This window comes from Zea mays, chromosome 4, assembly GCF_902167145.1.
Source record: "Zea mays cultivar B73 chromosome 4, Zm-B73-REFERENCE-NAM-5.0, whole genome shotgun sequence".
NCBI lineage: Eukaryota > Viridiplantae > Streptophyta > Magnoliopsida > Poales > Poaceae > Zea > Zea mays.
In genome coordinates, this window is record NC_050099.1 from 162,727,476 (window position 1) to 162,739,940 (window position 12,465).

Below are 12,465 nucleotides of genomic sequence, written 5' to 3' on the forward strand. Positions count from 1 at the left end.
CAGAGCCTGCGTACGTTTATTGATCTCACTTTATTCACTCACGTACGTAGATGAAGACACATAAACTGGTACGATGGTCGGCACACATCCTGCTTCAGATCAGTCGCCTCTGCTCATTTTTGTCCAATTAACGCCGAGAGTACTGCAAGCTTGTCTTGTAGGCAGTGAGCAAGACGGCACCAGCTTTTGCTGCCAGCACCACAGCTAGCATGTTCATGCATGTAAGGGTAGCCGGGTAGTAGCAGGGCGCCTTCAAACCACGGGCAGTGTGCAGCGGCGTCTCCGTACGGCGATCTGTTGCCGGCCGAGGGGCGGGCAATGCACCATGCAATCCGTCCGGCAGATCAGTATGCATGGCTGGCGCAGTGGCAAATACTAGACGACGCCCGCGTATGTGCACAAGGTTTCAACCGGGGATATGATGATGGCGCCGCGACACACCTGCGCGCGTGTCCTTCCAACGTATGAAATGCATGCATGGGCCAGCGCCGGCCGGCAGACGGCAGACCATATGCGTTTTGTGGTTGCAACTCCAACTGTACGCATAGATCGATCGATGCAATCTGTTGGTTGTCTGCTTATCGTTTCAGAGACGCACACGTACTGTTGGCGGTTTGATGCTGTTCGTCCCATCACGGACACGGTGGACGCATACGGATGCTGCAATAAAATAATGACTCGATAATTGACGCTGTGTTGCTTCTGTGGCTCATGCGTTATTGATGATGGAAGCATATACTGACGCCGACCTGTGCAGGCAACACTGTCACGTCTGTTTGCTACTAGTGTATGACCTCATGAATGAATAGTTGTAGCTAGTAGTACCGGCCCCTCCTTTTGCAGACTTGTTGATTTGCTTTCAAAGAGAAACCATGTTTATTGAAGTGCTTTTTATAGGCTTTCTTTGTTGATGTGCTTGTGTTGAAAATCCCCTTGATCATACTCATACGTCATACGTGGTATCAATATATTAGAAACTAAACATCCAGAAAATTGGAATGGAACCATTTTATTCTTTCTCACTCAACAACCAAACTTCATCTGGCTTGGAGCTAGCTAGCACCAAAGAGGGGCTCGGATCAGATACACGCTGAAATGAGGGCAGCAAAATGAAGGCACAGCGCTACACGCTCAGACAAATGCGCATGCGATTTATTACTTCTATCTCATCAAATCGAGTATATTACTACAAAAGAGCATCTTTCGCCCACGTACGGTTGTTAGCCTCATCTTGGCGCCGGTCCAACTTCTAGAGCTAATTGTTAGTCAGTTAATAAATTTTTAACTAGGTTGAGACAGCTAATTAACCACTAATAAATATTTAACAGATATAACTAATAATTAGTTTATCTATTAGTTGACCGTTCTAAATCTCTTAACTAATTTTATCTATTAACTATTAGTTTTAGAGGTTTGAAATAAGACATTTATTATCCATACAAGGGAGAAGAGATTATCCATATGATATATGTGCCCATCTATCCATGAAAAAATAGCCACATAGCGATCACTCATCACTATCTACTATATCTTTCTAAAATAATGTATCATAGACACAAAAGGCCATACTAGCGAGATTCCCACAATTATCAAAAAATTCAACATGCGGATGGTCAACAGCAAAATAATTAAGCTATCCACGTTGTCGTGAGTCACTGACTCACGTGTTTTTTCATTGTTTCGATGAGCCTCGAAGTATCTAGATTTTTATTTGGGTTTCAATAATTAATGACCACACTAGATTATTGTGACTAACGAGTACTTTGCAGAAATAAACCGAGTTACGTAGTAGTAGTAGTAATAATAATAATAATAATAATAATAATATTATTATTATTATTATTATTATTATTATTATTATTATTATTATTATTATTATTATTATTATTATTGTTACCTTAAGATACAATACTGGACAAGGTACCTCAATATATAATAATAAGTGTGAGAGGCACTACACTCATTATATGTGTTTGGTCATATGTGTTTGGTGTATAACCAGATACAATACCGGACAAGGTAACTCAAGATATTGTAAATAAGTGTAGGTGGTCGAGTACTTACTAGACATGTTTGATGTGGCACCGGACATTTGTATCTCGAGTCTTATACTCATCGAACATGTCTGGTGCATCAACGGCATAGCACCTGACATCAGTACAGTAAAGGCTAGTTTCTAATCGAGATGTGACACCATGTGATGTAGCATTCAACATGGAAGGAAGGAATTGAAGGCGCAGTTTCCGAACATGGAATTAAACTAAACGTGGCACGTAGCACAACATCCTGGAACTCCAAACAACCTGTTTCGCAGTTTTGCCATTCAAATTGTTTGTTTGGCAAAAATAAGACTTAAAAGATCTTCCAAATGATTTCAATACCATTTCATGTATTTTCTTTCTTTTCTATTCTTCCTCCTTTGTATTTGGCACTTGAGGGTATGGGTGGATAACGAGCCAGCTCGGCTCGGCTCGGCTCGTTTACGAGCTCGAGCTGGCTCGTTTAGCTCGCGAGACAGAGCATAAAAAAATATACATATTAATTATTTTTTAGTTAATTCCAAACTAATTTAATAATAGAAAATAATAATTATACTCATAGTTTCACAAACCACGTCAATATAACACCAAATTAGCACAATTCATCACTTATTAATTCACAATTCACATACATGTTCATCAGTTTAACCCATAATTATATTTGCATAGACCAAATTAACACATAGACATAGTTCATTAATCATTAGTTTAATTTATAGGTCATAGACACCTCACATATATATATATAACATGTTAATCAATTATTCTGTAAATGATATACATATAGTTTCGTTTTGCTGGAATATGGTAGCTCGTTTAGCTCGCGAGCTGACTCGTTAACGAACCGAGCTAGGATGTCAGCTCAGCTCGTGAAAAAATTCAAACGAGCCGATCTGAGCCGAGCCGAGCTGACCATGAACCGAGCGAGCCAGCGAGCATTTCGTCCAGTCCTACTTGAGGGACATTGTTACCCTTCTACGCAGAGAACAGTTGGCTTCTCACGCTGCAGATAGACCATAGACGAGCTCGCCCTATGACCTATGTGCGGTTGTCGCCAGTTGGCCTCGTCCGCCACCGTCCTAGGCATGCCTGTTGCCGGCCTCGCCTCGCCTCGCCCGTTGCCACGCTGACATCGTCTGATTTAAAGTGCGCGCCAGATGGACAGGCGAGGTGCTGAGTGCTGACCATGGCCATGCAGCCGTGGGAGTCACTGGCCATGGCTGAGGGGCAGGCGAGAGGGGCCGGGGCGACCAGCGTGGGTGCCGCCATGTCTCGCACAGAAGCGGTGTTGGCCAGACGGGTCGTTCACGGCAAAACGATCAGATGCCAAGGTGACGAGGAGGAAAGAGATGCGTATGTGAAGGATAAGTTTAAAAAGAAAGAAAATACAAAAAATGAACAAAAAAGTTCAGATAGGTCTCTTATCAAAACCGATAACAAAAATTTCAGATAGGTCTCTTGCCAAAATCTACTGCATGCTTGCGTATTGAACAAACAGTTCTAATAGAGCAAGTTTAATAATATAGTCTATAGTGAATTTTATAAGTTGTCATAACATATATAACCAACAAAAAGTTTATTCATATAATACTTTATCATAATATAAGATACATATTCAATACTAGCTTCATATATTCATCTTACAAAGTGTTTTCGAGTCTGTAAGCAGCCTATTTTAAACTGGCTAATAATGAGTAACACATTTTCTTTCCCTCTCTAATTCTTTTTTTTCACATCACTATTATAAATTTAACATGACATCTTTTTGTAAGCCATCCACGACAGCTCATTATACTTGCTCTCAACAATTTAGAGCAATTTACTGCATGATTGCATCGCATTCTCGCGTCCCCAGCCCGCGCGGCCGTCTAGTCGCCGCCGCCGGATCTGCGCCGCTACAGCTCACGCACAGAGGACCAAGGAGGCCGGCGGCGCGGGTGTCGAGAGAGCACGTGCCTCGTGCCGACTGGTGCGGGTGCCAAACCCAAGCAGGTGTGCAACTGTGCACCCTCTGACCCTATGGCCTCACCTTTTATATGCGTGCAAGCACAGCGTAGCGCCTCTCGGGTGGGCTTGAAAGGCAGGTGCAGCCCAGGCCCAGGTTAACTGCTCAGTATGTTTTCCGCGGTGGATGGAAGCCCAAACTTTTGTCGGATAAAGAAAAGGACAGGGAAATTACTAACTGACAAAAAATATGATTTTTTTCTGCAGGCAGATAAATCAATTTACCCATGTTTTACGTTGTTTCCTGCGTGTGTTTTAAAACCGACAGAAGAGTTAGTAATTTTCTGTCGGTCGTGCGTCTATCGACAAAATTTTTTTTAGTTTTCAGTAGCGTAATTTACTCCCAATCTATATAGTACCTCTTAGTTAGGTTAACCTTTGTTAGGATCACTACCTTTCCAAAAAAACATAGGAAAATGCTTATCTTGAGGTAGCTTTGCATGCCAAATTTACTGACGCCCCGTTTGGATCATTGGAATTGAATTTCATTCTAATAATAGTAATTTAGGCATATATCAATTAAGATAATTTGGTTTTATATAAAATATATTTGTATACTATTATTAGCAAGATGTCAGAGATATTTATGTGCTACATTTTTACTATAGAGGAGTGAGATGAAGAGTGATATGTAAGTTACAGCGTATAAACAAATTCTACTAATGCATAAAATCATTTCTCATCCTCCATCCAATAAATTTGAGATATGCTTATATCTGAACTTTGAAAAGTGGTGGAATGCCAAATTCCAAACTAAATAAGTTATTTTATTGAGTGAATTCCAATTCCTCTAAAATGAAGGGATCCAAACTCTCCGTGAGTGATTTTGACGCCACTATCAGTTAGTAGATATGACTATACGTCGAATGAACCATGAATGATCCACTTGTATTTAAAAACCAAACAATAGCGTCCCTAACAGTTTGCATCCCAACGAGCACAACTCCAGAAATCAACGTCAGATCATTTCAGTTAATAAGGAGATGAGACTTGAGAGGACGATATATAGGCTATTTTTTTATGAAGAGCCAAAATATATCCACACACTTTACTGTAATTCATGTATCTATGCTTACATGTATATATTTTTTTTCTCTCTACTGTCATGGTAGGTTATTTAGTTTTTATTTAAATGAGCTAGCAAGATAACTCTTGCTAAGAGTGTTTCGCTGTTTTACATTAATTAGTTTTTAGAGCTAGCATGGTTAATTTCCATACAATTCATACACCTAAGCTTCAAAAGTTAACTAACTGCACTGCACTTGCCGGTTCGACGGTTTGTTCGCTACCATGTTCGGTTATGATGCACGCAAGATTAGCTGAAAAGCTGCTCAGATTCCCGTAGGAGATTATACTAATCCGGCATACTGTCATTTGGGGCTGTGCACATCCCGTGGCTGTGCTAGCTGGACCTTTTTTGCCATGTGTGTTCGCATGTACCGTCTCGAATCCGTCGCATGCATCGTGAGTAAACGAAAAGGAGATTTCTTCAGTTTTTTACAGGGGAGGAGCATAGTTTTGCCAGAGAACATGTTGCACACAAGGCTACATAAAAATAGAAAAGGAGTTACACCAAGAGGCAAATTCTTCATGCTTTTCGGCCACGCACCCGACGTTTCCATAGATGAGCTTCTTCAGCTGTGTCGTGTCGATGATTGACCGCTCTAGGACTTACGTTACCCTCCTCGATCGAGTAGCACAATAGTAGTGTTATTTTTTTACTCATGTGAATATGCTGCTGCTTGTCTCGTTGCTACTCCCTCCAGGGCCTCCACTCCACTGTGAATCCATGTGTCCGTGGCACTTGCCGCTGTCTCCAACTGTGCATCCCGTGTGTGATGGACAGCTGGTCCTCCGATCCTCTTCACGGGCATATAGCCGGTCTGGTTCTCAGAGGCATCCGGAGAAACGAGCTCTTCTTGCGTTGTACTCCTACGTACGTACGTGCAGGCACCTCATTAACTCGGGTTCTAATTGTCCTACTCGTCATTAATACCAGCTGAGACAACAGCACCACCATATTCCATGCTACTCCGGAGTACCCTCCCAACTTTTCTGTCTGAGCTCTGCTACACACCGCGGCGCGGCGTAGGGCTTATTAGTACGTATACATAAAAAGAACGCAGCTTAATTTGGCCATATCTGATGCATCCACACTGTTCCTCGGCAGAATCCCTATATCCAGATATCCTCCCTCTATGCTTAGGCTATACTAGGGATGGCAACGGAATTCCCGGTCGGGTTTTACCTTCACATCCCTATTCCCGTAACAAAAAAAAATTCTCCACAGAAATCTCTAGAAATCTCCACAAATGTTCGCAGGAGACATTTCTTTCTCATCCTCGTTCTCCACTGGATAAATATCCGTCAGGAATCACTGTCTCCGCTTAAATTATATTTAGAACATATTTTGTATGTTATTAATGCAAAACACTATCACTTGTAGATGTGAAAAAATCATTATGTGAACATCAAAATAAACACTTTTGTATAATAAGTGATTTTTTAACAATGTAATTATTTATTTCTGCAATTAATTAATAAATGAAATTATAATCCCATATAAGTTTAATGGGTCTTCCTGAGAAACATATACTCGTGGGAAACAGATACGAGAATGCTTCCACGTTCTTTACCCGTAGAGGGGAAGAAACTTTTACATCAACATTTTTAATGGAAGAATTCTCTGGGAGTAATCGTGGATCAGATCCGTTACCATCTCTAGCCTACACCACTAGCTAGGGAGAGAGAAACATACGCGTGCCCCAACGCAGAAACCTCAGATACGCATCAGTTGCCAGCAGCAGCCGACGCAGCGCGGGGAAGAGCCATAAGTAGTAGACGGCGGGCGGCGCGGCGGAGTCACCCCGCAAGCAAACGATACCCAGAGTGTCGCAAAGAGCTTACGAGTTACCACACGAGAAGAAGACACGCACGCGCCGTCATGCCGGCTCTAGTGGGCGCGCCGCCCGGCGACGCCACCGTGCTCGTCTACGACACCTTCAACGCCGCCAGCTTCCTCTTGGACACTGCCGCGTTCTGCGACGGCGCCGGCATTATTGCCGTCGCCCCGGCGTCCGCGAACCAGCAGCAGCATGCGCCGCCGGAGCGGGAGGCGCCGACTAGGGCCAGGAAGCGGCGGCGGCGGGCGCGGAACTGCAAGTCCAGGGAGGAGGCCGAGACCCAGCGGATGACGCACATCGCCGTCGAGCGCAACCGCCGCCGCCAGATGAACGAGTACCTCGCCGCGCTCCGCTCCACCATGCCGGAGGCCTACGTCCAGAGGGTACGTACGCGGCGCGTAGGCGTAGGCGTAGCAAACGGACACCGTCTCTCGTGTCGAGCGTGTGCCTTTCTTCGTCAGTCCTCTCTACCTGTTCTTCTAGCTAGTGCTCGTCAGAGGAAGAAAGCGCGATGGTGGCGGGGAATGTTTCTTCTGCGTAAGAGCCCCCTTTTTTTCTAGGTCAAACGTGGCTATTTTACGCCTGGCATTCAGGTCCTAGCTTTAATCCTTTAATTCCCTTGACTGTTGGATTTCTTTGTTCAGTCTGCCGGGCACAAAACAAACCATGCATTACTAAGGATTGATTAATGTGTCCCCCTCCGTCATTAACTTCTACACTAGTTCTTGCAGAGGGTTAGCTCAATGCTCCTTGCATTAGTGACTAGTACTAGTGTAGTAGTTAATTAAATCGGCAAATAATGTCACTGCATGTCTGTCCATAGTCCAGATAATAAATCGGCAAATCCTGGCAAAACTAACGGTTTCGAAAACGTTCGCAGGGGGACCAAGCTTCCATCGTGGGAGGGGCAATCGTGTTCGTGAGGGAGCTGGAGCAGCAGCTGCAGTGCCTCGAGGCGCAGAAGCGGAAGCTGCTGCACGTTCCGGCGGCGGCGAAGCCTGACGCGACGCCAGCGCACGCCAGCAGCAGCAGCACCAAGATCCGCGTGGATTCCGCGGCGGCGTCGACGAGCAACTGCAGCAGCAGCAGCAGCGTGACGGAGGACGCGGCGGGCCACGCGCGGCCGGCCCCGTTCGCGCGGTTCTTCACGTACCCGCAGTACCTGTGGTGCCACTCGGCGCGCGGTGCTGCTGCGGCGGCGGCAGCGGAGGAGGAGGAGGACGGCCGGCGGTTGGGGGTGGCCGACGTCGAGGTGGCCTTGGTGGAGGCGCACGGTAGCATCCGCGTGATGACGGCGCGGAGGCCCGGGCAGCTCGTCTGCCTGGTCACCGCGCTCCAGGCGCTCCGCCTCGCCGTGCTCCACCTCAGCGTCACCACGCTGGACGCCCTTGTCCTCTACTCCATCAGCGTCAAGGTGCGCGCGTTCGCTGCTGCTCTAATAAGTTTTTCCCAATGAAAAATTAAGCTTTGAACACAAACCGATGCACACACAGCTCGAAAACTAGAGCGAGCAGCAAAGAAGTTTGCGTTTGCGTCGTCCATTGATGCTTCGGCAGAATCCATCTTTAAGTAGTACTTGTAGGCCTGGAACAAAAGCGTGCCATATATTATTCTCCTGCTGCTGGATGTGTAGACCAAAACAAACATCCAGGGGTCATGACATGAGTGATCACATCGCTGCGGTCCGGCTGGCAGGAGAGGTCCTTTCCACCTTTCCTGCACCACCAAACTGGAACTGGAAGCAGTGCATGCATGCATTATTGTTGCGATGTTGGAGGCGAATCGACATTTTCTCGCCCAAATCTAGCTCTGATGAGAATCCAATGGGCGGGCCTGACACGAACACTGTACACCTGAGTCTTTTCTTGCTCCCCGCCGGTAGTAGTAGTACCAACTGTGTAGTAGTAGTAGTATTTTTGGACACGGCATCGGCAGTTGGACACTGTGGCGTAGTTTACGACCACACGGGCAGTGGTGGATCGGAGGCTCATGTGTACCCGCAGATTCCCACCCACCCCTCCCTGTTCTCATGACCTCGTCTGTGCAGTGCAGGTGGAGGAAGGGTGCGGCCTGGCGACGGCGGACGACGTCGCGGCCGCTGTGCACCACGTGCTTTGCATCGTCGACGCCGAGGCCACCGACCAGCAGCTGCTCGCGGCAGCGCGGCCGCAATAGGGCCGACCGACGTCGTCCCCGGGTCCATCGAGGAGGCGAGCGTAGATGCGACGTGGCTGAAAAGGCCATGTACAGGCATAGGCGTCTTCAAGGCTCCGTTCAAACGCTTCGGTGTAATTTTGTAGTTTCATCTCTGTCTTTTTGGCTGTTTTTTTTCTTTTCGTAGTACTTGTTACTAGTACATGCATGTGTAAGCGTCTTTTCGGCAAGCAACTCTACAGATTTTTGTTCAAGGACGTGTAGGCGGCCGCCACCAAAAAAAATATTTAACGTTAGGTATGTACCGAACATATACGTGTCGCTGGCCAGTGAGTCAGGTATGTACCGAACACTGTCGAAGTTGATGCCATCGTCGACATCGGCCTTGATCGTGAGTGGACGACCTAAAGATTTAATGTTAGTTAGGGTGATAATCGACTCTAAATTTTATACTATAAGATTTAATGATCGAATCGAATTAGAATCGGGTTATATTTCTATTTATTTTTAAACTAAAATTTATTTAGGGATCTAACTATTTTATAAAGAAGCATTTGGATCACGCTTTATTACCACCCCTAATGTTAGCTAGTGTTGTAAAAATGATCCCAGGGCCTTCTGGGGCCCACTAATCAGGTTATGGCGGCCCGGGTTCGATGCGACACAGAGACAATAATGATGGTGTCGAGACTCTTCGCCGCCCGCCATAAAAAGCACGATTATGGACACATGGATAGCTAAGATATATACGGACAAACACAACCTTACTAGGGTAGAACGTTGAGTTTTACCACATCACAGTAGCTCCTTCTCACCGGTGGCCGACTCTCACCTTAGTTTATAAAAGGAGGAGGTCGGCCAGAAGACGAGGAGGACGGAAGAAGAACATACACACTCGACGAGACGAGAAGACCCGGAGGGCGGAACCAAGGCGCGAGCCACCACGATGTTCAAGGCTTAGCTTAGGTTCTCTTTGAAACCTCTAAAACTAATAGTTACTTACTAAAAATTAGTTGTTAGGTTCCAAATAGTCTCAGCTAATACCGCTGCTAATTGTTAGCTACCTCATATCTATCAATTAGTTCGCTAGCTGCCTCAACCTAGCTAATAATTTTTAGCTGGCTAATTATTAGCTCTAGGAGTTCCAAACAGGACCTAAATGCTAGCGCAAGCCTGATCGCTTGGTTTTAATCCATACACAATATTTATATCCAGAGACAGATGAAAAAAGTAGTTACGTCTGCTATCATGGAATGGAGGGAGTATAAGTTTTTCTATATAAAACTTTTTCTTTCCTTTCATGAATATCTCTTCTCTCGTCGCATGTTAGTTTCTTAGGCCCCCTTCGGTTTTCACATAGTGGGTTCGAAAAAAAACATAGCCAAATTGTTTCTCTAATTTATATAAATTTTGGTCAGTTGAAACGATTCTAGGACAAACGAATAAGGCTAGGCTAGACGGACTATTCCATGTCAAAAAAAAAAGTAAAACTAGTGGAGCAGGATATAAAATTTTTCAGAAAATTGTGGAGCTAGCTAGAATTGTGAACATTTAAAAAACATTTAGATAAATAAATTTGTTTATTATTTATATTTAAAAATATTTTTTAATAATTTACATTTATATTATAAACTATAGCTCTACGTTAGAGCTCGAACCTCGAATAGTCACAAACACACCTTAGTTTCTCATTTTTTCTTACATGAATGCCCATAGATATTTTTAGTTAGTTCATTCTCTTAATTAACTTCGCTAATAGACTTCATTGGTCCTTAACGAGGAGTGAGAGCACACTATATTAAATAGAATGAGGACTATGACGTTTGAGCCGGAAGGTCAACAATGGAGATGATTGGGAGCATTCGAGAGAGATTAGAAGCGGAACACCACTTGCGTGTGGAGAAGGTTCATGACTATCTACAAAGTTACTTGACCGGTATCTTGACTTTCACATGGGTTGCCCTTTGCGTAGAGGATCCAACAAGAATTAGTAAAAAGCTTAAAATAAAGAGAAACAAACGACCCTTTAAGATTGTCTAAGGAAGGAGATTATTGTAGGATTTTTTCTGCTAAACTACGTATACTTATCAATAAAAAAGTATATAGAGAAAGTCTTAAAGTTACTTTTAGCTTGATTCCCTCATCTAGCAGCTGACAATTAGCAGTAAACTCTAACTATGTTTAGGTAGTGTTTGGTTACTAGGGACTAATTTTTAGTCCCTCCATTTTATTCCACTTTAGTCTATAAATTGCAAAATATAGAAACTATAACTCTATTTTAGTTTCCATATTTGACAATTTAGTGATTAAAGTGGAATAAATTGGAGGGACTAAAAATTAGTCTTTAAAACCAAACACCCCCTTAGTTTAAGGCAGTAGATGATGTCAGATTCTCAGGACGTTTCTTCATTGATTTGGTGAGGCACACGGCCATGAACGCATCACCGTATAATACGTACAAAATACACTCTGGGTTATCTAGACGGGTTAGAGTTTGGTGGTCTAGCCTCACCTCGATCGGCCATTGATGACATGACGCGGTTGTGTCGGGCTAGAGACGATGGAAATTTAGAGCGGCCCTTAAATTATCCTTTTGCTTTTGTTTGACAAAGCAACACAACTGTGCTCAGGCCCAATTAATGTGCGTGATGCACACATGGGCCGGACCGTCAACGGTAAGTCAGTGAAATCAAGATCATCGCCATATAAGATTTTGTTCGGTTATTTCTGTCAAGAACTACGTTACCACGGATCACCAGATCCGCACCCTTCCCTCCCGTCAGCAGATTAGGCGCGAGAAGCTGTAGAGAACCCGTCTCCCTTCCCAGAAGCACGACAGAGGAAACACACGAGACACAAGATATAGGGTTGGGCCTCTGGCCTCTTTCTGATCTCTCTATTATGAGGTGGTGTACAGGTTCCTTATATAGAGATGTAAGACCCCTCAGGGGCAAAGCAGGTATTTGCCCACATAACCCTAACTAGGGTTACTTAACACTCCCCCTTGGGCGAATACCGCGACCAACACATGTCTCGTTAAAACTCCGAAAAACCCAGTGGGAAAAATATGGAGAAAGAGTGCATTGTGATACAAATTGCATTTGCACTTTGTTGCCTCGTTAAAAACCTCATGTGAGAAACTTCAAGAAAACTCACCAAGGGAAAAAAGAGTACAACAACTGTCATCAGGACAGATTTCGATCCTTTGGGATCTAGATTCTGTCGAATCTTCTACAAGGGCTAACTTTAGAAATGTGCTCCCCTGATTCTTGTAAAACTATATCAATAAGGCAAAACATCTTCTTCTAGAAGTATATGCACATAAAGATTTAACAAACAGATTGCATATCCTTGTAAGGACTATT

The 12,465-nt window shown here is 44.3% G+C and overlaps 1 protein-coding gene across 1 annotated transcript; it reads left to right on the plus strand.

Moving 5' to 3' along the window:
* The first annotated feature begins 6,633 nt into the window (after positions 1–6,633).
* LOC103653936 (transcription factor bHLH94) lies at positions 6,634–9,354 on the plus strand. The gene is made up of 3 exons (XM_008680746.4): positions 6,634–7,329; positions 7,827–8,360; positions 8,999–9,354. Exons 1-3 carry the CDS (start codon positions 6,988–6,990, stop codon positions 9,119–9,121), a joined length of 999 nt encoding a protein of 332 aa, XP_008678968.1. The 5' UTR covers positions 6,634–6,987; the 3' UTR covers positions 9,122–9,354.
* Positions 9,355–12,465: the final 3,111 nt, after the last annotated feature.

What these genes read in the sequence shown, in the direction of transcription:
- LOC103653936 (XM_008680746.4), top strand. Translation starts at nt 6,988, where the DNA reads ATGCCGGCTCTAGTGGGCGCGCCGCCCGGCGACGCCACCGTGCTCGTC. An exon ending in CGGAGGCCTACGTCCAGAGG is followed by an intron (nt 7,330 to 7,826) that starts GTACGTACGCGG and finishes AAACGTTCGCAG; the next exon opens with GGGGACCAAGCTTCCATCGT. An exon ending in TCTACTCCATCAGCGTCAAG is followed by an intron (nt 8,361 to 8,998) that starts GTGCGCGCGTTC and finishes TGTGCAGTGCAG; the next exon opens with GTGGAGGAAGGGTGCGGCCT.